The sequence below is a fragment of the Equus quagga genome, chromosome 13 (assembly GCF_021613505.1).
Source record: "Equus quagga isolate Etosha38 chromosome 13, UCLA_HA_Equagga_1.0, whole genome shotgun sequence".
NCBI classification, from domain to species: Eukaryota; Metazoa; Chordata; class Mammalia; order Perissodactyla; family Equidae; genus Equus; species Equus quagga.
The window spans coordinates 98,265,831-98,290,094 of NC_060279.1; the positions used below are offsets into that span (position 1 = coordinate 98,265,831).

General features: G+C 54.3%; 1 protein-coding gene across 2 annotated transcripts; it reads left to right on the top strand.

Moving 5' to 3' along the window:
- The first annotated feature begins 10,804 nt into the window (after positions 1-10,804).
- HNRNPL (heterogeneous nuclear ribonucleoprotein L) lies at positions 10,805-22,385 on the top strand. 2 transcript variants are annotated; one of them, XM_046681827.1, is made up of 13 exons: positions 10,805-11,083; positions 12,917-13,035; positions 13,641-13,878; positions 13,979-14,064; positions 14,903-14,999; positions 15,078-15,150; positions 18,455-18,526; positions 18,638-18,918; positions 19,928-20,049; positions 20,349-20,550; positions 21,181-21,238; positions 21,351-21,446; positions 22,033-22,385. In XM_046681827.1, exons 1-13 carry the CDS (start codon positions 10,820-10,822, stop codon positions 22,089-22,091), a joined length of 1,767 nt encoding a protein of 588 aa, XP_046537783.1. In that variant the 5' UTR covers positions 10,805-10,819; the 3' UTR covers positions 22,092-22,385. The 2 variants fall into 2 exon arrangements, with proteins under 2 accessions (XP_046537783.1, XP_046537782.1); XM_046681826.1 differs by having other exon boundaries at positions 18,455-18,918.
- The last annotated feature ends 1,879 nt before the right edge of the window (positions 22,386-24,264 follow it).

Below are 24,264 nucleotides of genomic sequence, written 5' to 3' on the forward strand. Positions count from 1 at the left end.
CAGCTTCCCATGGGCAGGAATTTTGGGTGCCCTGTTCACTGCTGAATCCACGGTGCCTACAACGGGGCCTGGCACAGAGTGGTACCCAATAAATATTTGTTGAACGAAGGAATTAAAATAAAGACTGAATTTTCATCCAGTTTATTACTATTATCATTAAATAAGTGACGCCATGGTACAACTACTTTGGAAAATAGCTTGGCAGTTTCTTAAAAAGTTAAATATATACCCACCATATGATCCAGGCACCCACTCCTAGGTATATACGCTGGAGAAATGAAAGCATATGTCCACACAAAGATTTGTACACAGATGTTCACAGCACCTTTATCTGAAATCACCAAAAACCGGAAACAACCCACATGTCCATCAACAGGTGACTTTTGATAATTTTGATAATTTGATAAATTATGGTGACTTGGTAAACAAACCATTCCATGCAATGCATTGGTACTCAGAAATAAAAAGAATGAATTATTGTCGAACATGTATGAACCTCAAAATAATTGTGTTGAATGGAAAAAGCCAGACATGAGAATATACTATACAATTTCATTCTAGAAAATACAAATGAACCGAGAGTGACAGAAAGCAGATCAGAGGTCGTCCGGGGATGTGTGATGTGTGTGGAGGATGAGGGGTGGAGAGTTTGCCAGAGGCGTGAGGAAACTTGAGGATGATGGGTGTGTCCATTACCTGATGGTCATTATTTTGATCGTGGCGGCGGTTTCACGGGTTTATGCATAAGTCAAAACTCATCACCTTGTATATTTTAAATGTGTGGTTTCTTGTATGTCAGTTACACATCAGTAAAGCTGGAAAAAAAAGTGCCACAACTGTGTAATGAGACTAAGAGGTTTCCCTCTCTGGGGCCGGTTTTACCCATTGGCCCCTGGGGGCATCTGAGTTTTCAATCTGAGGTTAATAGACCATGAAGTTATTTCCACATGGAGCCCTAAAGGGGCTTAAAAAAAAAAAAAAAAAAAAAAGAGAAAGTTGGCTTATTTCTGCTTTCGAGATTGTCACGTTTCTCTCCTGAGCCCACAGGGAACCAGTTTCTTGAATGGGGGAAGTGAAAAATGAGAACATGCATATGAAAAAAAAGACACTTAGCAGATGGGAACATGGCTGGCTACCCCAGTCCCAGGTGGGAAGGCAGTGTGTGGTGAAGACGCAGGAGGAGGGTGGATGTGGCGGGACAGTGGCTGTGGTTTTCTCAGGAAGCAAGAACAAGCCCATTGCTGAGGGCAAGGAGGAGGAAGGAGTGTTGCAGGTTCGAGTGGAAGGTCTGATATGTCATCTGGGAGAGCCAAGGGACCAGGGACACAGGCAGATTTGCTGAGCAGCATTTTGGGGCCACTCCAAGTCAGTGGGAGTGAATTTTAGGCGAGACCAGTTAGCATGGGTGTGTGTTTTTCTCCATCCACATTCAGTTGCACAGATGCAGCCATGCGATACATGGAGCCTTAGATTTAACAAGGGTTGTGGTTCTGCCAGAAGAGCAGGGTGGAGGGGGGGAAGTGTATGGTGAATGTGTGTAAGAGGGTGATTATTATAACAGTTGGTCAACGAATTTAATCCGTGTGAAGACATGAGGGGGCCGAGGGGTTGTGGAAAGGTGGTAGGGCTAACGGATTGTTGGAGTTGAGGTTTTGGGGGAATGATCTAGAAGGAAAGGATATGATGGGCCGTGAGTGATACATATGAAATTGGTGCAGTTATTGAAACAAAGTCTAGGCATGCCCATGGGAGGGAGGGCCTGGGGGAGGACAGGATCACTGGAGGAGAGAAGGTCTAGGAACCGAGAGGCCAGGACGGTCCGAGGATCACCTACCTGGATGTGGAAATCACCAGGAACGATGATAGGAGCAGCAGGAGTGCTGGTGAGCTGGCAGCTAAAACCATGGAGAAGTGAGGAATAGGGATCACCAACTGATAAATAAACAAAATGTGGCACGTCCAGACAGTAGAATATTCCTTGGCCACAGAAAGGAACGAAGTACATCCTATAACATGGGTGAACCTTGAAAATGTGCTAAGGGGCCAGACACAGCAGGTAACATATTGTATGATTCCATTTATATGAAATGTCCAGAATAGGAAAACCCATAGAGGTAGAAAGTAGGTTGGTGGTCGCTAGGGGTTGAAGGGAGGTATGGAGCTTCTTTTGGGGGTGACAAAAACATTCTGGAATTAGACAGTGGTGATGGCTGCACAACTTCGTCAATATACTAAAAACCACTAAATTGCACACTTTAGAAGAGTGAATTTTGGGGCTGGCCCCGTGGCCGAGTGGTTAAGTTCGTGCACTCTGCTGCAGGCAGCCCAGTGTTTCGTTGGTTCGAATCCTGGGTGCGGACACGGCACTGCTCATCAAACCATGCTGAGCCAGCATCCCACATGCCACAACTAGAAGGACCCACAACGAAGAATATACAACTATGTACTGGGGGGCTTTGGGGAGAAAAAGGAAAAAAATAAAATCTTTAAAAAAAAAAAGAAGAGAATTTTATGGTATGTGAATTATATCTCAATAAAGACGTTATTTTTAAAAAATCTGAGCTGTCATTCTCAGGTTTTTTTCCCCTTATTCTTGACCAAAACACTTCCATTTACAACTGTAAGGTACAATATGAATTCCATGATTTCTTGAAATTCTCACCTGGCTCTTGTAAAGAGTTGAATCTACACTTTCAGTCTTCATCATCAGAAAGGATGCCTAATTCTTCATCCTTTGACTGGGAAGGGTCTGGGTGTGGAAAGTGACACAGCACGGCATCTGAGTCGTGCCAAAAGCACCGGAGAATCCAGAGCCACATAGTCAACTGAAGAACTCGGCCTGCATGCCTGGGATCAGGTCAGCTGGGGAAACTGTTCTGGGGCTCAATACGTACACCACTGCCAGCAGGACAGACTCCACCACCTTCAGCTGCCTGCACGCTGTGGCCTCTGAATAGATGACATGTGATGTGAGCCAAAGGTGCCAATCGCGTCAGAGTTGACGTGCCAGGCCCTGGTCACTCTGGGTTTTAAACCCTCTTGTGGTTCCTTTTTCAGACCAAAGTCCTCACCCTCACCACCTCCCACTAGGCCCCACGCACCTGTTCCCATCACCTCTCCCAACCTGTCTCCTCTTACACACCCCGAAACTTGCTCCACCCGGTAACACTGGCTTTCCTTCAGTTCTTACTTCAGGGCATTTGCATTTGCTGTTCCCTCTGCCTGGAATGCTCTTTCCCCAGCTATTTCCATGGCATGTAAATACACACACACACACACACACGTGTATATATATGACAGACTCACTTTCAATGAGAGAAATATAAAGTCAATGTAAATTAAAGCCAGATTTTACCCTTTAGATTGTAAAAATGTAAATGTAAAAAAAATTTGCAGTGTTTTTGAGATAGTGGAGAAACAGGTATTTTTATATAGTAATGTTGGGAACTCAAACTGTTACAGTATTAATGGAAGGTAATTTGGTGAAATCTCACAAAATGCAAAATGTACCAACTGGCAATTATTTTAGCAATCAACAACAAAGAGATAACTAAAAACTCTATGTGTGGGGGTCTGGTCCCATGGCTGAGTGGTTGAGTTCGCGTGCTCTGCTTCAGCGGCCCAGGGTTTCACTGGTTCAGATCCTGGGCGCAGACCTGGCACTGCTCACCAAGCCATGCTGAGGCAGCGTCCCCACATAGCACAACTAGAAGGACCTACAACTAGAATATACAACTATGTACTGGGGGGCTTTGGGGAGAAGAAGAAGAAAAAAAAACCTCTTATGTTTGGGAGAAATTAAAATGGAAATTATAAAACATTTAAAGCTGTAGGATGCAGCTAAATCAGTATGGAGAGGGAAATTCATAGCCTCAAATGGTTGTATCTGAAAAGAAGAAAAGCTTTGAATTCATCAGCTTTTCCAATTTAAGAAGTCTTGAAAGAGAACAGCAGAAGAAACCCAAAGAAAGAAAGAGAGAACAAATGTAATACTGAAGAGTAATTCATACAATAAAAGGTACATACTCTTTGAGTCAGCACTTCTCAGCATTTCTTCTAGAGATATATTTGCATATATGGAAATCAATGTATGTACCAGTCTGGCCATTGCAGCATTATTTGTGGTAGCAGAAGCCTGAGGACAACCTCAGTGGCCACCCATAAGATAGATTATGGGACTTCCATCCAAGGAAAACTATCCAGACATTAAAAAGAATGAGAAATTCTCAGTTACTGCTGGTGAGAACATACAGTACAGACATTTTGGAAAACAATTTGACATTATCCAGTAATGTTGAAGGAAGATGATCCTATGACCCAGCCATCCCACTCCTAGGTATGTGCCCTGAAAACTCCCACACATGTGCACGAAAAGACTATACTAGGAAGGTCCAAGGAGCATTTCTTTTCTTTTCTTTTCTTTTTTCCACAGTCCCCTCTGTTACTTTATTGTTTACAAAACAAATGGCTCCGGGAGGAAGGAACACAAAAGACTTACACTTACAGTGGCGAATATAGAGGGGGAAAAGGCTAGCTTTAAAATATTTGAAAATCACCGATTATGTGAAAATGCTGCTTCTGGGCACCTCGGCCGTGGCTGAGGCACCAACATCAGCACAACAGAAAAGTCTCAACTTCGAGACTGTCTCTCCACACTTTCATTTCTCTGTATTTTTAAAAACACGCAGCCCTCACATCACGATCTTTTATCAGGGAGCTCAGCCAGCCAGTGGGAGCCGATTTCGAGAGAAATGTGTCACATTCAATAATTTATATTCTGTTCTTTTGCTATTTGTTTTATGGTGGAAGAAACAGACAACCAGCGCAAGAAAGAGTGATCCTAGAAAGGATCAACAGAGTCTTTGTAAACAACGCCCGCCTTCAACTTGTCACTCCACTACCTGAACCCTGGAGCACCAACCCTCCAGTTTTAAAACCTTTTCCCTCTCTATTGATAAGCTATAATCAAATTAGCTTAGATGATCATATCTTCCATTGTCGCATTGTGGATGCCTTCACGGAGGCTGTGATTGCAGGAAGTTTCACAGTCAAGACCATGTGCCCAACAAAGCACCTATAGGCAGTTCCAATTTTCTTTCAAGATGGACGTGTAAAATGCAGAAGTAGGGGGAAAAAAAGGGAAAGAGGGAACCTTACTGGGTTCTCTCCTAGCAGCTATATTAACGTTTCAAAGTGGGAAAAGTCTGCGAGGGATCAACTCAGTAACAGTCAGAGCCTAACAGGCCTTTCCCCGGCCATCCCTGACCCTCTACATTGCCATGGGGGTAGGCAGCTTCTGGGGGAGGAGCTCTGTGAGCGGATGCAAGGGGCCCTTCTCAGCTTAGGTGGTGGCTGACCTCTGTGCCAAACCCCACTCTGCCTCTACCGTGGAGTATGGAGAAGAGACCAAGCATTTTTCTCTCGATACCAAATATTTAGGAACCACTCAAATGACCGCTATCGGCACAATGGATAAATTGGGATACGTCCATACAGTGAGTTAACTAAGAGATATTCCAATCATCACAGAGGAGTCTCAAAAGTATAATACAAACAGTATGATTCCATTTTTATTAGGGCCCCAAACTGGGAAAACAAAACGATAGATTGCTTTCAAATCCATAAAACCGTAAAGAAAAGGAAGGACTTAGAAAGACAAAATTGAGGGCAGTGGTTATGTCTGAGTACAGAGATGGTGATGCAATTCAAGAAGGACATGGAGAGGCCTCGAAGGCGTTGCTAATATTTTAGATGTTAAGCTGAGGGGTGAACATCTGGGTATATTTTATTACAACTTTTAAGCAACACCTTGGTTTATATAAGTTGCCTATCAGCAATAAAGAGCAAAATAGGAGAACAATGGGGCAGTTCTTTATATAAGAATATGAAATGATCTTCCAAAAAAAGTAAAGAGGGGTGGCTGGCCCGGTGGCGCGGTGGTTAAGTTTGCGCACTCCGCTTCGGTGGCCTGGGGTTTGCAGGCCTGGATCCCAGGCGAAGACCTAGCACCTCTCGTCAAGCCACACTCTGGTGGCATCCCACAGAAAATAGAGGAAGATTAGCACAGATGTTAGCTCAGTGACAATCTTCCTCAAGTAAAAAGAGGAAGATGGGCAACAGATGTTAGTTCAGGGCCAATCTTCCTCACATACACAAAAAAAGTAAAGAGGGGGCCAGCCCCATGGCCTAGTGGTTAAGTTCGGTACACTCCACGTCAGAGGCCCGGGTTCGGTTCCCAGGTGCGTACCTACACCGCTGTTAGCAGTCACGCTATGGCAGCAACCCACAGACAAAGCTCAAGGCCAATCTTCCAGTGGAGAGCAGAAACATCTGTGTGGAATGTGAAAACAGTGTCTGTATTGAAGTATTTGCTGGTGTGTATTTAGGATTCCTCTGGAAGGATGCTCAGGGGCGGGAGACGGGGATGAGCAGGGAGGGAGAGTGTTCGCCACAAATTACTTCATTCACCAAGGTCATGTTACCCACTTAATATTTTTTTTTCAAGGAAGATTAGACCTGAGCTAACGTCTGCTGCCGATCCCCTCTTTTTTGCTGAAGAAGACTGGCCCTGAGCTAACATCCGTGCCCATCTTCCTCTACTTTATATGTGGGACGCCTGCCACAGCATGGCTTGCCAAGCGGTGCCATGTCCGCACCTGGGATCCGAACCGGCGAACCCTTGGCCACTGAAGCAGAACCTGCACACTTAACTGATGCGCCACCGGGCCGGCCCCAATATGTTTTTAATTGAAAGAAATCTGACTGTTTGAAAAGAGGATATGGGCCAGGGGAACCGCCATCCCCATCTGGATGGGGCTGCCGCAGACATGCATGCCCCCGACAGTCACTGCAGTGGGTGGCTGGTCCTGGGAGAGGGAGAAGGGATTCTCCTTAAAAATGCAGCATCGCACAGAGGATGGAGCACCGAAAGGAGCCGGGGTCCTGGGCCGCCACTCTGAGCCCCAAAGTTGGGGTTCTTAATCACCAGGAGCTTTGAGCCCTCAGCCCTTCCCGGGGTCTCTACTTCCACAACACATCCACAACCCACCCACTTCAACTCCTCCACGGCCCCCGCCCTGGTCCCCTCCACCTTCTTGTCCAGCCTGTTCCACTGAGTCAGCCTCCCTACTGTCTTCCTGCTCGCGCCCCACCTCCCACAGTGTGTTTCCCACACCCACATCATGCAGCTGCAAGGCCCCTCGTGTGAATATCTGAGCCAGATCAGGGCCCTCCCCTGCTGCAGACACTTCGTGGCTCCACCTCAGAGTAAAAGTGAGAGTCCTGCTGTGGGTGGCACATGAGGCCCCTCCCAGACTGCTCCTTCCCGCATCTCTCTGACTGCATCACTTACTATCATTACCAGAGTAGGTCCTTAGAGGAATTAAAACATGCCCACTTCTGGCCCCCGAAGAGCCCAGACTCTAGTGAGGCGACATAAATTAAACAAATAACTAGATATTTTCACAGGGCAATAAAGCAAAAAGAGAGAGAAATGGGGAGCCATGAGTATAACTGTGTATGGGGCTGACTAGGCTGGGCCGGTCAGAAGATGACACTGGAGCCAAAGTCTGTCAAATGAGGAGCAAAGATCCGGGAGAAGGGTATTCTCGGCAGAGGGAACAGCCAGGGTGAAGCCAGAAACGAGCATTAGGTATTTCATGAAGAGAAGGAAAGCCAATGTTTGCACCATGTCAAGAACAAGCAGGAAGGGGCTGGGCATGGATTTAGATGGGCCCACATGGGTGCATTCTGCCTTGGGGGTGTTAAAGGGGGGAACCACTTGCTTTTTCAGAGGGTGCCCAGCTGTGGTGAATTTCAACTGGTCTTTCCCCTCTCTGTGCCTCAATTTTACCTAATCTGAGAAATGGGGGTAGGTCTGAGGTCCCCTCTGCTTCCAGACATTCTCTGCACTCCTCAAGACCACCCCAGGAGTCAGGCGTTATTACCATCGTCTTCCTGGATGAGGAAACAGACGCCCCAAGAAGCTAGATCGCTTTCCTCAGGCCACAGAGCCAGTTAAGTGTAGCCTCATACTTGACCCCCGGCACTCTGGCCCTAGAGCCTGTGCCTTCAACCTCCGTGGCATACTGCAGCCCCCATAACCTGACCAGGCACTACGGTGCAGTGGTCACGCCTCTTTGGCGGCAGACAAGTCCCGCTGTGCCACTTACAAGCTGTGGGATCCTGGGTTAGTCGTTTGCATCCCCCGAGCCCATTTCCCCATCTGTACAATGTGCACCCCAACACTGCCTTCAACCACCAGAACATTTGGCTGACCAGGAGAAACGAGGCGTGATTCCCAAACTGCGAGACTTGCTGCGAAGGAAATGGGGGGGCGCATCGAGGGGTTGGGGGTGTTTGGGGAAAAGGGACGCGGAGCCCGAACGCTGCGGCTCTAGAGTCTTCCCATTCCTCTCTTGCGTTGTTTCCTCCGTTCTACCGTGGAGCAACTCTCGGTGCCCCCCCTTCTACCCCCCCACATTTTTTTTTCCAGGCTGAAAAGAGGTCGCGGTCCCTTTAAGGCCCGCCCCTCCCTCCCCCAAAACTTCCCAGTGTCTGCTCTCTTTTCGATCCCGGACGGCCGGCCAGGCTCGCCGCCGAGCTGGTAGGGGCTGGGGGAGAGGGGCGGGGAGCGGGGCGGGGGGATCGGCGGGAGGCGCCCCCAGCCGCCCGCCGCCCAGGGCCGCGCGCCGGGGTGGGGGCGGGGCGGCGGCCGGGAGCGCGGGATTGCAGATAACGCGGCCGCCTGGTCGCCCGCCGTGGGCGCGCGCAGCGGGCGAGTGGCCCGGAAAGCGCCACGCCCGGGCCGGTTCCGCCGAGGGCCGTCCGCGCGCGCCGGCGCGAGGGGCGTCCGGGCCGGGCGCGGGGGCGGGGAGGGGAGGGGCCCCTCTCCCCTCCCCCCACCGCATTCCTCTGACGTCGGGACATCGCGACCCCGCCCCTCGGGGGGACCGGCGCCGCCTGGCTCCCGTCGCACGGATCACGTGTGGCGGGCGCTGCGCCGCCCCCATCTCGGTTCTGCCCGCCTCTTCGGCTCTTCCCAGTGAGACGGGGAGCTCGTTTCGATCTCCATCAGCCCACCCCCAAGTTTCTTCTGTCCGCAGACCCACCGGGCCTGTCCCACTCTCTTAGTGCCACTGACCCCATTTCAAACTTAGTTTCCACAAGGACCACTATTTCGAGAAGACCCGGGCACCCGGGGGGGGGGAAGGCTCCGGAGCATCTTTGGGGGCGTGCCCAGCGTTTCCCACGACTCTGTCCTCGCTTTCTAAGCGCAGTGTCTCCCCAGCGGGCAGCCCCACGACTCAGAGCCCTTAGGGCGGGATCCTGGGTCAACCCCCGGCCCCGGCCCCAGATCCCCAGGTTTGGGCGTCGTTGGACCCTAGAGACTCTGAGCGAGGGCATTCTCTGCAGGGTGGCCCTACCCCGCCCCTGGGGAAGGAAGCCCTGCCAGACGGTTAGAACACCCTGACTCCCCTTGGCTGAGCGCTAGCGCCGTGCCGGGTGCTGTCCCCGGTGCTTGGTGGGCGGGCCGAGGCAGGGACCGCCGCTCCCTTGCCTGTACAGGACTTGGACAGTCCCTAGACTGGCGGCCCAGAGTGGTCAGGGCTGTCGCGTGAAAGCCGTTGGCCTGAGCGATCAGGGGTTACCATGGGGGAAGCCGGGGGTCTGGGCTGGCAGGGACAAGGAAGGCTTTTCGGAGTGAACCGGGACTGCACGACAAGAGGAGCTATTCCTTGCTCTGGCAGGAGGGGTAGTGGAGCAAATGCTCTAGGTGGAAGGGCTGCACGGGCAAAGGTCGAGAGGTGCGCGAAAGAGGCTTCCCCACGTGCAAACTGCAAACAGTCACTGTGGCCGAGTTTAAGGATGGAGTGGTGAAACGACGCCGCCGGACTGGCCACGGTCGCAACACAGGCGGCGGCAGCAAATGGTTTTATAATGAGAGAAAGGGTCAAATTAGCGTTAAAAAAAATTCCTCCGGCCCTGTGAAGGCTAGAGGTGGCGAGGAAGAGGCTATAGTGATGGGAACAGAGCTGAGCTGGCAGCGCCCCTGTGTCTTGGTCCAGCCTTCCGCCGCTGCACACAGCAGTCACGCAACAAATACTCAGGGTACTGCAGGCCCTAGCTCCCTTAGAGGGTCGCTCCGCCCCGGGAGGCGCCTGAAAGCGTGTTCGCGCATGCGTTCTTTCCTAGACTGCGCCAAAGAGCGCCTACCGGCCTGAGGGCTCCCCTTTTTCACCCAATCAGAGACCGCCAGTCCTACGATCCGGCGAGGGGACGCTTTCTACTCCCCATTAACCAATTGGGTGGAGACGCAGAAGATGGGCACCACCAGTAGCCACTGGAAAGAGGCAGAGGGGCGGGGCTTCCTTGTCCTCTTGCGGAGTGGCGCGGATAGGTAGCCGTTGTGACTGGAACACCAAAGGCCTTCGGTTTGATGGATTAGCGAGAAAACCAATGAAATTGGGAAGGAGGCGGGGCTTTTCAGGAGAGTGGGGAGCGCCGTTCCTATCAGGTGCTCGTAGGGAAGCCAGGCAGTGCCAGAAATCCGACCTATCAAATTGAAGTTTATTTTAAGGCGGCGGGGTCGGCGAAATGACTGGCAGAAAGCGCTCGCCTATAAGGAGTGTCCTAGACAAACGAGGGCGGGCCCTCCTACAGAACGGCGTGGCCTGTATCCAATAGGTGCGCAAGGCATGTGGAGGCTTCCCCTCCCCCCGCGGCGGGACCAGTGGCTCCCCCTATCGGGTGGGGGCGGCGGGTGACGGGCGTGTCCCTCCCCCAATGAGAGGCGGGGGGAGGCGGGTTCTGCGCCGCCATGTCGCGGAGGCTGCTGCCCCGGGCGGAGAAGCGGCGTCGGCGGCTGGAGCAGAGGCAGCAGCCGGACGAGCAGCGGAGGCGGTCGGGAGCGATGGTGAAGATGGCGGCGGCGGGCGGCGGAGGCGGCGGTGGCCGCTACTACGGTGGCGGCAGTGAGGGCGGCCGGGCCCCTAAGCGGCTCAAGACTGACAACGCCGGTGACCAGCACGGAGGCGGCGGCGGCGGCGGTGGAGGAGCCGGGGCGGCGGGCGGCGGTGGCGGGGTGAGGCCAGGGCCCTCATTGCCGGGGACGGCCGGGAAGGGAGGGAGAATTTTCCACTTTTAGGGTATTTATTTTAAGGGGGGGCCTCTGCGCACGCGCCTAGGCCCTCGCGCCGTTGACGGGGTGGGGGAGGGGCAGGCGTTAGGCAAACGGCGGGGTTTGAGCGAGGACAGGCGCTTGCGCGTGCGCGCTCGCCCCTGCGTGGAGGGGGGGCGGAGGAAGCGGTTCGCGCTGCGGGCGGCGCAGTGCGCAGGCGCCGCGGGCTGGCGTGTGGGGGCCGGGCACGCGGCCGGGCCGGTTTTTCCTCTTTATCTTCTCCCCCTCTGGCCCCGCGCGCAGGCGCACTGCTGCCGCCCGGGCCTCGTGGGCGGTTGGGGGGGGCGCCGCGTGAGCGGTAACGAGTGGGCGGTGAATTCCCCTCTTCTTCGCGCCGAAGTGGGAATTTTTGTGCTATCGCTATTTAATTTTTATAGCGTCGTAGTTTCTGTCGATACAGACGTTGGTTTATTTGAGGCTGTTCCCCTAGCACAGTATGTCCCCCATTTTGGTGGGTCTTGGAAACCGGAAGCCAGGCTCGGGAAAGAACTTTTTAGCCGTTTTGGGAGTGGAGCCCGGCTTTGGAGCCCTCGTTTGCTTAGTTTCCTGCGCAGTGGGTTCGATGCCCCGGAATGTTCCCTGAGCGTGGGTATTTCGGATTTTGGAAGGATTTTTAGTCTCCTTCTGCGAAAACACCCCTAGTAGTTCCTGCTGGCTGGGAGCCTCCCCCTTCCTCCGAGTTCATGAACTGCCGTCCAGCCAACGCAGGGTCTTCCAGGGTTTAGTGGCAGCCGCAGCTGTGATTTGCCAGCATTTTAGTGTCTGCCAGGCCTTGCTCCACGCGGTCTGTAGGTAGCTGGATTGCAGTTGGACACGGAGGTAGGGGGTGGTATTCTTATTCTCCCTGTACCGAGATGAGGTAAATTCCTTTAGGTCAGGTAGCCGGGGAGGGGAGGAGTTGGAGTTGGAGCTCGGGGCTGTGGAACTCTGAACCGCGAGCTGGGAACCGTCAGTTGGGTGTGCCTCCTGTGGTTTGTGTGGTTCATTCCTGAAATAGAATCCAGTTCTGCCCCTGTTCCATGGGTTTCTGCCTGGCCGTTCTCAGGCAGGAGGTTGGACCCCGAGCCCAGGAGACGTGGAGAAAGTGGCTTTCCTCCTCCTTCCAGAGGCTTCTGTGTGAGTGGGTGGAAAGATAACTTCTCCTGGGAAGGGAACTGGTTTTTAGTGGTATGGGTGGGAGTTTGTGTTTCTGAAAGACCGTCCTCACCCCGTTTTTCCTTAGTCTGGCTTAGGCTGTATTTTCCAATGCAGATTTGGGTGGGAGGGTATGGTGGGAACAGAAGGCCCGGCTGGGTAATGATGGTAGCTTGCTTCACCCGGGAGAGGGCAGAGAAGCTGGGGCGGATGCCACGGGATGTCCTGATTCGCACTGCTGCAGAGAATTGTTCAACCCCTTCCTGCCGGTGGTGTCCCCGTTCCAGGTCACTGTCTTTTCATGTTTCCTTGACCAGTGGGAAGAGACAGGTCCTGGGAGGAATGTAAGATAGGGGACTAACCTGATCCTCTGTTCTGCTTCCCTCAGCAGCTACAACAGAGCCCCTGGGCAAGTGGCCACCCACTCAGGGCCTCCGCTTTGCTGGCCTAGAATCCTTTTAGGGTGATTGGCTGCCCGTTGTTGTCTGCCTTTGTTTTTCCTGAGTGACACTCACTTGTCTTATTAGACTGAGTCTCCTGCAGCTCGGGCCAGTGGGCCACCATGTTTACAGCAGGAAATGAAGTCTTGTTTTTGTTTCTTAGGAGAACTACGATGACCCGCACAAAACCCCTGCCTCCCCAGTTGTCCACATCAGGGGCCTGATTGACGGTGTGGTGGAAGCTGACCTTGTGGAGGCCTTGCAGGAGTTTGGACCCATCAGGTACTCGGCTCGAGGCCAGGAGTTGGGTATACAGAGAAGTTGACGCCTTGGTGTCCCATGCATTACCTGTTTCTGGTTGGAAGCGATGTGGCCAGTTTGGTCCAGTCTCCTTTGGCTAGGTCCTGGGGCTCATCTCTTCTTTGGCATGGCCGTTGTACTTTGGGTCAGGTTACAGCAAGCTCTTTGTCCTTTTTTCTTTCCTTCCTCTGCCTTGTCATTTGTAGTCGGCACTCTCACATTTAGCAGGCGTTCACTGAGTATTTGGCGCGTGCTGGGGACTGGGAAAGCGTAGTGAACAAAACTGTCCTGGCCTCCTTCAAGTCAGTCACCCACCAGAGTGACCAACATGGTGATGGGGGAAGCCCAGGCCTCTGTGGGAGGCATCTGACTCAGTCGGGGGGGAGGAGTCAGGAAGGAAGGCTTCCTAGAGGAGGTGATGCCAAAGCGACACTTCTTTTGCATGTTGTGCCACTTACTGCCATTGGTGTTCAGGTCGGGAAACTGTGACAGGGTACAGAGGAGTCCAGAGGCCAGGCAGGAGTCAGTTCACAGGACTGAAGGCCATTCTCCTACTCTCGTCGCCCTCCCCCTGTTCTCTCTGCCAGCTATGTGGTGGTAATGCCTAAAAAGAGACAAGCATTGGTGGAATTTGAAGACGTGTTGGGGGCTTGCAACGCCGTGAACTACGCAGCGGACAACCAGATCTACATTGCTGGTCACCCAGCTTTTGTCAATTACTCTACCAGCCAGAAGATCTCCCGCCCCGGGGACTCGGATGACTCCCGGAGCGTCAACAGCGTGCTGCTCTTTACCATCCTGAACCCCATCTATTCCATCACCACGGTGAGTGCCAGGGGGCGTTCGTCAAGGCTCCTCTGTGAGATCTGCCCCGAGCCACTGACGTGCCAGTGCCCCTTCATCTTGCCTGTCTTTACCTTTCCAGGATGTTCTGTACACTATCTGTAACCCTTGTGGCCCTGTTCAGAGAATTGTCATTTTCCGGAAGAATGGAGTGCAGGCCATGGTGGAATATCCTTTGCCGGGAAACTGGTGTTCTTGGAGCAGGGGCTGTCGCAGCCACACAGGGGTCCAGCCTCTCAGCCGACTTGTGCTGCTACCTGCTGTCCTGTGCCAGCTGCCTTCACAGAGCCCACAGTCGGACAGCAGGGACCACCGATAAACCAGTGATTGGATGTAGTGTGGCAGTGCGGGAGTTAAGGTGCTGTGAGGGGGAAGAGCAGGATGCTCTGAGACACCAGGGGCTCCGGGAACGTGTCTGGGGAGGTGATAGCCTGTTTCCGAGAGGAGCTGGGAGCTGGTATTGAAGGCGGAGAAAGCAGCCTCTGACCAGGTCGTCAGGTGGGCAGGAGCGTAGTGTTGGAGGTGGTGAGGGATGTGACAGCTGAAGAGGTGCTGACGAGGGGAGAGGGCTCGCCGTGGACATGGTGGTGTTACTAAGGCAGCCAAGACGATGGCGTGAGGCTTGCTCAGGGTGCAGCGGGAAGCCACTGAGGGACTCCCAGGACAGGAATGGTCTGGTTGACGTTTCAGGCTGGTTGGGCTTAGAGCACACGGCAGGGAAGGGAGAGGATTAGGCTAAAGAAGCTGCTTTGTTCTGTGTGGTGGCAGAGGAGGTGGCTGCCACCTCTAGGTGGTGGGTTGGGGGTGCACATCACAGGAGAACTCTGCCCGGCAACCGCTCACCCAGGGCAGCGCTCTGTACGAGCGACTGGTGACCGTGTGCAGGGCCCTAACCCAAAGCCACATGTAGCATAGTCCTTGGTGCTACCTTCTCCTTCCTCTCCGGGACAACTTGAAACCCTTACCAAGGAGCGGCTGTGCCGAGACTTTCCTTAGCTGTCCTCACATTTGACTCAGTGCAGAGTGCTCAGCGGGCCAAGGCCTCGCTCAATGGGGCTGACATCTACTCGGGCTGCTGCACTCTGAAGATCGAGTACGCCAAGGTAGGTCTGGGGAGAGCCGGCCCCGTCCACTTCTGGGGCCCGGGCCCGGGCTGAGCTCACTCTGTCTCGTCCCTGCAGCCCACACGCTTGAACGTGTTCAGGAACGACCAGGATACTTGGGACTACACCAACCCCAACCTCAGTGGACAAGGTAATCCTGCGGCCACTTTGTTCTCCACACACCACCTGCCTTCACTCGACTAGTGCACCTCATAGACCTGGGCTCAGGGTTATGTAATGCCATTGGGTTCCCTGTGGACATGAGAGGGCCTTGGGCTCAGCTCTTGGAAAAGACGCTGCAGTGGGAGAGGGGGACCGAGGGGCCTCTGGGTCCCAGCTGCTGCTTCCTGTTCTCTGCTGAGGCTGAGGGTGCAGTCGGGGCAGAAGCTTGGACGGGCTGGGAGCAGGGCCTCACTGAGCACAGGGCCTGGTGGGGGCTGGTAAACCGTTGCAGCTCCCAGGTGGACTCTGCTGCTTCCCTTCTGGGGGCTGCTTAGAGTCCCTGATTCTCCATTAACTGGGCCGGGAGCCGTTCCCTTGCTCTCCCCGGCCCACAGGGTCTGCTTGGGGCCGGGGGCAGATTGGGAAGGTGACGAGGGCTCCTGGGCCCTGCCGCACAGCCTTTGAGCAGGCTGACCTGGTGGAGGTGAGACACCCTGGATTGGAGCAGGGCCGACACGCCTCGCCTCACTTGTAGAGGGGATTCAACATCTCTGCCGGGGGCCCGCGTGGACGGCCCCCTTCCTAGAATCTGTCAAGAATGGTTTGCCTTGGATAGGAGGGAGAGGTGGAGGATTGCCTTTGAAAAACAGCGGCACCCCCCCAGCGAAACCGTCCACCTCTGTGTCTGTCTTGGTCTGCTACGTCGGACTAGGCCGCGGGCTGAGGGAGGAGGCTGGTGGCTGACATCTCTCGGGCCCCGGGAGGCCAGAGGCCCCGAGTCCCAGGCAGGCCTGTCTTGCTCACCCTTGCAGCTGGGAAGCAGTGGGCAGGGTGGGCTAGACTCTCCCCAGGACCCTCACAATGGGCGCTGTGGGCCCGGCTGCCCCCTGCAGAGGTCAGAGGCACATTGGTGCCAAGTGAATGTACCAGAGCGGGCAATGGCATTACATGACTGCTAACAGAAACACGGCAACCAGCCACTGCTGCTCCAAGGAACATAACTAGAAGATGTGCAGACCAGCAGGGGCTAGTGGCAGGGGCTGGCCGGGCATTGTTTGATGCCTCTCAGCTTTGGCCGCCCCAGAGCCGGGGGTCAAAAACGAGAGCTGAGGAGGTGACCTGGAGCGAGGGCGGTGCTTCGCCACCCCCTCGGGAACCGTACTTCAGCGGCTCTGCCTCTGCACATTGCTCACCAACACACAGGGTAGAAACCACTAGCTCTTCCTGGAGAGGACAGAACACGCAGCCTGCACCACGTCCCCAGAGCAGCCGCAGACTTGAGCTCACTACATCAAGGACACCACACCGCGCTCCAAGGAACAGCTCCAAGCACAGAGACAGAGGCAGACAGAGGCAAAGAAAGAGGCGCAACACGGCAGCAGACGCTGCTCTTTACTAGACATTAAAGGTCAAAGTCCAAGCAAACTCGAGCCCGAGAATGTACACAGAAGTAGGAAACACAGAGAACAGAGCTCTCCCAGCCAGCCAGCGGCACTCTTTGCGGAGAACGTTCATAGACTGAAGTAGATTCCATGGGCCTCCGAGACAATAGGATCCTCTCCATTCCTCGCCATATGGGTTTTGGTTTTTTTAAGTCCTTTGGTTTGGGGAGGGCCTTCTTTTTTTCTTTTCTGTTTTGATGTTTTTATTTTTTCTGCAGTCATCGGCTGCCAACATAATCTGCACCAACTGGAGATCAGAAACCAAAAAAAAAACTTAAACCACAACAAAAAAAAACCAAAAAACCAAAACAGACCTAAAACCAGACAGCCAAACAGCTCAGAGGTACACAGTTACCTGCTGGCGGGTAACCGGGCGTGCTCCCAAGGCCAAAAGCGCGGGCATAGTGGGGCCACTGGCACACTTCACAACCAGGAGACACGCACACGGAGCGCTACACAGCCAGAAGCACCGCACTGCAGCACACAATGTGAGGAGTGACAACACGGAGGGACACTACCCACTGCATACACCTTTATTTTCCACTTTGGTATCTTCTGAGGACAGAACATCTGTGAGCCATTTTTGATTTAATCAGAACATTGACTTTTAAAAAACAATTCTTTAAAAAAAAAATGTAGCGGATGTGTGCCGTAACTTGTATTTATGACTGTAAAACCATGTGATGCAGGGTCGCAGTGTATGTTTGATGGGACGCCATCTTTCAGAACTGTGCTAACTCACTGTTGAAGCGTCCAATGGTAAGAGAAAAGACAGATTTGTTTTTTGTGACAAATGGACATTGTACTCTGTACTTCTGCTGTAAGTAGCCCTTTTCCATCTTTGTAATGACCGATTGTTGAAAACACAACCCAGGCTGGGTGGCAGGAAATGGCAGTGGTCTCGAGCCCTGGGTTTTGGAGTCAGCCAGACCTGGGTTCAAATCCCGGCTCAGCCACTAACTTGCTTTGTGACCTTGGGCCAAAGTGTCTTTTAACTGCTCAGTTAAAAGTTAACTGCTCACTTTCCTTATCTGTAAAATGGGGCTGAAATAGTACCTACCTCATAGGGTTGTTGTGAGGAACTGAAGAAGCGGTGATGTCTGTAAAATGCTGAGCACAGTGCCTGCCACTCAGGTGCTGAGTTAACGGGAGCGATGGTGACCGGCAGCTGGGGTCGGGGGGATCTGCGCCATTGTCTGGGTCTGAGAATGTTGACGCCTGTACATAACTCTTCATCTGAACTGATCCTGATGTTGCCCTGTGTTCCTTGCCTCCGGCCCCTCTCCTTGGGTCGGACGTGACTAGTAGGGGGATGGCTGGGACCAGGATTGAGAGGGAAAGGGTCTAGAAAGAGGGCCTTAGAGCCCCTGGAACCTTGGGGCTTTGGGGGCCAAATTTTATCTTCTTTTCTGCCCTCCCCTGGGTATTTTCTGCTCTTCGCTCCTCTCCCTTCATTGGGAGCTATTTTAGAAAGCTGTTCTTGGCCCCCGTAACAAATATATCAGCTTCCACAGCAGCTGCAGGTTCCCCAGAGGGCCCACGCCTTGGGCCTCCCACCAGGGCCAGGGCAGGGGAGAGCAGGCCCAAACCCTGGCTGCTTCCTGTAGGGAGAGAGGAGACCAACCGCTAGGGCGGGGCAGGGGAGGGGCAGTCACTCCAGCCTTGAGGCTTGGGCTTGATGCCCACCCTGGGTCACACGACAGGAAGGAGGGCCCGGCAGCCCTGGTGAGGAAGGGAGGGTCTGCAGCCAGGTTGCAGAGCTGAGGGCCTTCGAGATTAGCCTCTGCAGTCAGGAGGGAGAGACGCCCCCGTTTTCCAAGTTAGGCTCTGACTCTCTTTCTCTGTCCACAGGTGACCCTGGCAGCAACCCTAACAAACGCCAGAGGCAGCCCCCTCTCCTGGGAGATCACCCCGCAGAATATGGTGAGGGCAGGGGGTTCCCCTCCGTGGACTCCCGTGGCTCATGTGCCCCTGCCCGCTGCCCGCCGCGCAAATTCTCACCAGTCCTCCCTCTCTTTCCTTCCCACCCCCCAGGAGGGCCCCACGGTGGGTACCACAGCCATTACCATGATGAGGGCTACGGCCCCCCCCCACCTCACTACGAAGGGAGAAGGATGGGCCCACCAGTGGGGGGTCACCGCCGGGGCCCAAGTCGTTATGGCCCCCAGTATGGGCATCCCCCACCCCCTCCCCCACCACCCGAGTATGGCCCCCACGCCGACAGCCCCGTGCTCATGGTCTATGGCTTGGATCAATCTAAGATGAACTGTGATCGAGTCTTCAATGTCTTCTGCTTGTATGGCAATGTGGAGAAGGTGAGCTGCTGCTGGATGCCCTGCTGTCCTTAGACCTGGCAGGCCTGGCTGGAGCGCGGGCAGGAGGGCTCACGCCGTTAGTCGGGCAACTGGCCGCAGACAGTTAATCTGGGCCTCCCCGTGTGTGGGTGTTCCAGTATTCACAAGCCAGGACCTTGTCACGTGAAAGTACTACTATCTAACGTTATGTGGATATCGTGATTTAGAAAACTTACCCATGATAGTTAAAGGTGATGATGCAAGGATTTCGTCTGGAAAACATCAGATGATCTGGCAGCACTAGGCCTTCCTGCCTGGCTTGTCGGGATGCTTGACTGGGGCTGGCTGGTCACTGTCCGCCTTAGACCGGGTGGGCTCCTCTGTCGCACCCAGCTGGGTCCTAGAAGCCTTTGAGTTTGTAGCCCTGGCTCGGCTCGTTGATGGTGGGAGCAGCCAGTGCACGTTCAGTGTTTTTCCTATGTACCAGGCACTGTTAAAAGTGCTTGACATGTAAGAAGTTGACTTTTGATACGGAGCTTTAATGAAACAAGTAGGGGAGATGCACCAAGGGCGCATAGCTTGCCCAGGTTCCCGTCCCTTTACGAGGAAGCAGGACTCAGAGAGAGAGGGCCTGGCTTCCACACCTGCACTACTGTTGGCAGCATGTTGATGCTGTAACCCACACGGAGAACTGCTTCGCCCTGTGACCCAGTATCTGTCGACGCAGCTGTCTGTGTGTGACAGACACTGACGAGCAGGGCTGCTGTAGTTTCTCACTCTGCCCTCTGTTTGCTGTTGCGCATCCTGGAGGGACAAGCTTGGGGGTTAGGTCCTGCAGTTAGAAAAACACTGCCTCCTGGGCCGAGCGCTTGCTGTGGGCTTGGCCTGCTTCTCCTGATTCCCAGTTCACAAGTGAGGAAGTGGAAGCTTAGGCCCAGAGCAGGAGTGACTTGCTTCTGACTAACGGAGGGGCGGGAGAAGGGTCCCTGGCATCTGGGCAGTGGTGCCGACCGCGGCTGCTCTCCTCAAGGTGAAATTCATGAAAAGCAAGCCGGGGGCCGCCATGGTGGAGATGGCTGACGGCTATGCCGTGGACCGGGCCATCACCCACCTCAACAACAACTTCATGTTCGGGCAGAAGCTGAAAGTCTGGTAGGTGCCCGGTCTCCCTGGCCTGGGGAGGGCTGGCGAGGGACTGAGAAGGGAAGGGGCCCGCTCTGGACAGGGCACTGCAGCGGAGCACAGTGAGGCCGAGGAGCTCATCAGGCTGGAGTGGGGGTGGCAGATGCGTTCCCAGATGCTCCTCCGCACCAGGGGGAGAAGGCGAGTGGGCCTCGCCCGGCTGTGAAGCAGTGCCCCCTAGGCACACCACGCTCAGATGGGCACCAGGCCGCAGTGGAGGGCTTGAGGGACCACTGGAGGTCTGACGAAGGGCTCTGCCTACCCCGCAGTGTCTCCAAGCAGCCGGCCATCATGCCTGGTCAGTCCTACGGCCTGGAGGACGGGTCCTGCAGTTACAAAGACTTCAGTGAGTCCCGGAACAATCGGTTCTCCACTCCGGAGCAGGCCGCCAAGAACCGCATCCAGCACCCTAGCAACGTGCTGCACTTCTTCAACGCCCCTCTGGAGGTGACCGAGGAGAACTTCTTCGAGGTGGGTGCCGCGGGGCTGGGCCCTCACCGCTGCCCTCAGTGGGTCGTGCCTTGTGTTCTGACCGATACCTGTTGAGCCGCTCTGCCAGACGCTGGGTTTGGGTGCTGGGGACACAGCAGTTTCCAGGACACACAGGCTGGAGTGGCAGCGAACTCCAGCAGCACTGGAGTTAGCTGTGCTCTTGCCACTGTCGTTTGCTGGTTAGAGTCCTCCCGTCCCGGTGGCAGAGTGCTCATCCCAGTCTAGTCTCAGGGCGTCCATCGTTGGCCCTTGGGTGCAGGGGGCTCTCGTTAGGTGTGCTCATGGGAAGGAGGAGGCCAGGCTGGCGGGGTGGACTCTGCCCCTTGCTCCAGCCTGAGAGGTTGAGTTCAGCAAACATTTGCCTGGTGCCAGCACACCCAGGCAGCAGGTGAGGATGGGGCGTTTCACAAGCACTGTGCCAGCTCTTGGCAGCAGAAAGGTAAGAGCGGTGTTTCCAAACCTTAGGCTCATGGGGACACCTCAGGGGATGTGGTAGAAGCCTAGAAACCCGTTCTCTGGGAGCACTCCCGCACTCAGGCACGGTCTGCTTGATTCTGCCCTGTGGCAGAGGCGCCGTGTATTTCTCAGTCTCTGCTTGCTCTGTTGCAGATCTGCGATGAGCTGGGAGTGAAGCGGCCATCTTCTGTGAAAGTGTTCTCAGGCAAAAGTGAGTGCCTTGCGCCCCCCGCACCCCCCACCCGCCCTTCCCACTCCTTGGGTGTAGGGGGCACACCCTAGGTCCTGCTGGGCGCAGGCCGCAACCTCTGCTTTCCGAGCAGGTGAGCGCAGCTCCTCTGGGCTGCTGGAGTGGGAATCCAAGAGCGACGCCCTGGAGACTTTGGGCTTCCTGAACCATTACCAGATGAAGAACCCAAGTGAGTGTCTGTGTGTCGTGCAGCCGTCCCCTTGTGGCCTGCTATGTTGGCTGGCTTCAGGCCAGAGCCATCCTTCCTGCCCTCAAGATAGGGCTCCAGAGATTTTCTCACAGTCGCTGACACAGGCAGGTGGGGCCTGGTTGTCAGGAGAGCAGCCTCATGTTCCCCATGGGAGGGCCAGCCCGGCTGCTGAGTGCCACCCCCTCTGCCAGCCTGGGAGTTGCTCAGGCTTGTCCTCCAGGGAGTTGGCATGCTCTCTGTCAGAAGACGCTGGTACACGCCCGGCAGTGTCAGTCACAGGGGCCGGCTCAGACAGTGCCAGGAGAGGGGCTAGCGTAGCCAGCTGGGCAGGTCTGCGCGCTGCCCCCAGTTCCTGGGGCAGGACTCTTGCCCTGGGGCAGTGAGGGAGCTAGGCGTGGGGTTGAAGAAAGAGAAGTGGCTTGTTTTTAGGACTCACACTGGGCAGTGACGGGTTCGATCTCTGCAGTTGAACTGCAGAAAAAGAGATGTGCACAAAACGAGGGGAACTGGGTGGGGGGAGCCTCTAGAAAGGGGCCCAGGCCAACGTTTGTTTTCCCTTCTGCAGATGGTCCGTACCCTTACACCCTGAAGTTGTGTTTCTCCACCGCTCAGCATGCCTCCTAATGAGGTGCCGAAGAAGAGGCCCTTCTGAGCAGGAAAACGTTTCTCTTTCCTTTATGCTGTTGGTTTGTTTGTTTTGGCAAAAGTTCCTGTATTCCTTTTTTTTAATGCTAGGTTAGTAGAGGCTTAACCATAATGAAAATGCTCGAGGTCTGGAGGGGGAGGGGAAGGGAAACATCTCCCAAGATTAACGTTCACTTTTTAAAAATTATTGTACATGTGATTTTTTTTCCCTGTTCATATGTTTGTGCTGCCCATGTACTCTGCACATTTCAATAAAATTGTTTGGAAAATAAACATAGCACTTTCTGGGATTCCAAGGTGTGTCTGCTTCCCTCCTACTGAGTCTTCTGCAGAGGTGGCAGGCTGGGCCCCAGCCGCAGCCCTGGGGGAGCTGCAGGCTCCACCCTGGGCAGACACGGAACCATCTAGGAACTCAGGAGGCCTTGGAGGAACATCGGGGCCGCCTGGCTGCATTCTTCACGGGCCCTGCCTGAGCAAGCTCAGTCCACTTGAGAGTCACTTTAAAAAGAAAATGGTGGGCTGGCCCGTGGCCGAGTGGTTAAGTTGCGCACTCCACTCCCGTGGCCCAGGGTTTCACCTGCTCAGATCCTGGGCACAGGCATCGCACTTGTCAGCCCACGCTGAGGCGGTCTCCCACATGACAACTAAAATATACAACTATGTACTGGGGGGGATTTGGGGAGAAAGCAGAAAAAAGAAGATTGGCAACAGTTGTTAGCTCAGGTGCCTGTCTTAAAAACAACGAAAAAAGTAAATGGTGTTGAAGAAATTCAGACTCGAGAGAAAAAAAGAGCCTTAATCCTGCAAAGTAAACAGCCTGCATTTTTATAAGGTTAGAAAATAAAACCTCAGATAAAAGTGAAAGTGTGCCCTTGAACAGCCTTGTGATCCTTTCTTCCATATGGAAAGTTCTCTGGATGTGTGTTACTGTAACAAGTGCTGTGTGTGTACTGTACAGTGTTGTGCACCGTATCACATGCAGAGCGACCTCCACCACCTGCACAGTATCTTGTGTGCGTGTCATGATTTACTTTATCTGGGCCGAAAGGTCATGTCCACGTTTTTGCAATTGAGAACAGTCCTGTCACGTCTATCATTACACAAACAGCCGGCCTCCCTGACCGTGCTCTGGAGGTGGGTTGCTGGGTTAAAGCATGTGTGCGATTGCAGCATGACACACTCCCCAGTGTGGTGGCTGGGGACTTGTGTGTGTGGTTGGGGTGGGGCGAGGTGGGTGGCAGCCTGGCAGGAGCCAGCGTTAAGGACTTTGGCTCCTACCGGAGGAAGCAGGCCCTGCGGAGAGGAGCAAGTCAGTACAGGGCCTTGCTCGTGTGTGTGCGCTTGAGAAAGCACCCACTTGGGGAATTCACTGTGAAGGTCTTAAACTCAGATCACTGGCGTCTACTGAGGTCACGCGGCATCTGTCAGAGGAACAAACTCCGCTTCGCCAGGGGACGTTTCAAACAACCTCTGGCGGTCTAGGAGAAATAGTCGCCTTGCAGCCGGAAATGTCTCAATGTAGGATTTCTTTTTCAGCCAATCGAGGGGGTAAAAAGTAAACACGCCCATTTTGTCTCCCAGCACCCAGTTTTCATCCCTTGTTACACGCAGTTTTGCCTCCTAGATACTCCATGCGTGCGCCGTGTTCTATACACACACAGCCCCCTCGAAGCATCTTTCTACACAAATGGATCAAACAAACTTCTCCGTCTTTCCCGTGTTCCTCCTGTATCTTGGGACCGGCGTAGCGGTTTCAGTTTCCCGTTGCAGGGGCAGCCAGGCAGTTTGCCGACGGCTGGTCACCGGTGGCTCCCGACGGAGCCTGCCCGGCTGTGGCCCGTCTGCCAGGAGGCCAGGCGCTGTCCAGGGCCGTCCCGGCGGACGTCTCCCTCCAGAGCAGCACGAGCAGCGCCCCCACGCTCTGTTCTCGAGTTAGCTGGCTTTCTCCCAAGTGACTTTATTTTTTTAAAGAAATTGTGAGCACATGGACTTCGGAGGCACGTAAATGCCCCCCTTCAGCACTCCTGACGCCCGGAGACGGCGAGCCAGCCCCCTCCCCAGCCCCTGCCTCTCTGCCCTCCCGGCGGTGCGGGGTTCGGGCCGCACAGTGGGCGCCTCGCGCTGGCCCGTTTCTATGTTCATTCCCTTCCGT

Excerpts from the sequence above, each read along its gene's own strand:
- HNRNPL (XM_046681826.1), top strand. The coding sequence starts at position 10,820 with ATGTCGCGGAGGCTGCTGCCCCGGGCGGAGAAGCGGCGTCGGCGGCTG. Across the intron at positions 14,065-14,902 it reads GGAGTGCAGGCCATGGTGGA|ATTTGACTCAGTGCAGAGTG; the intron begins ATATCCTTTGCC and ends AGCTGTCCTCAC. Across the intron at positions 21,447-22,032 it reads TTACCAGATGAAGAACCCAA|ATGGTCCGTACCCTTACACC; the intron begins GTGAGTGTCTGT and ends TCCCTTCTGCAG.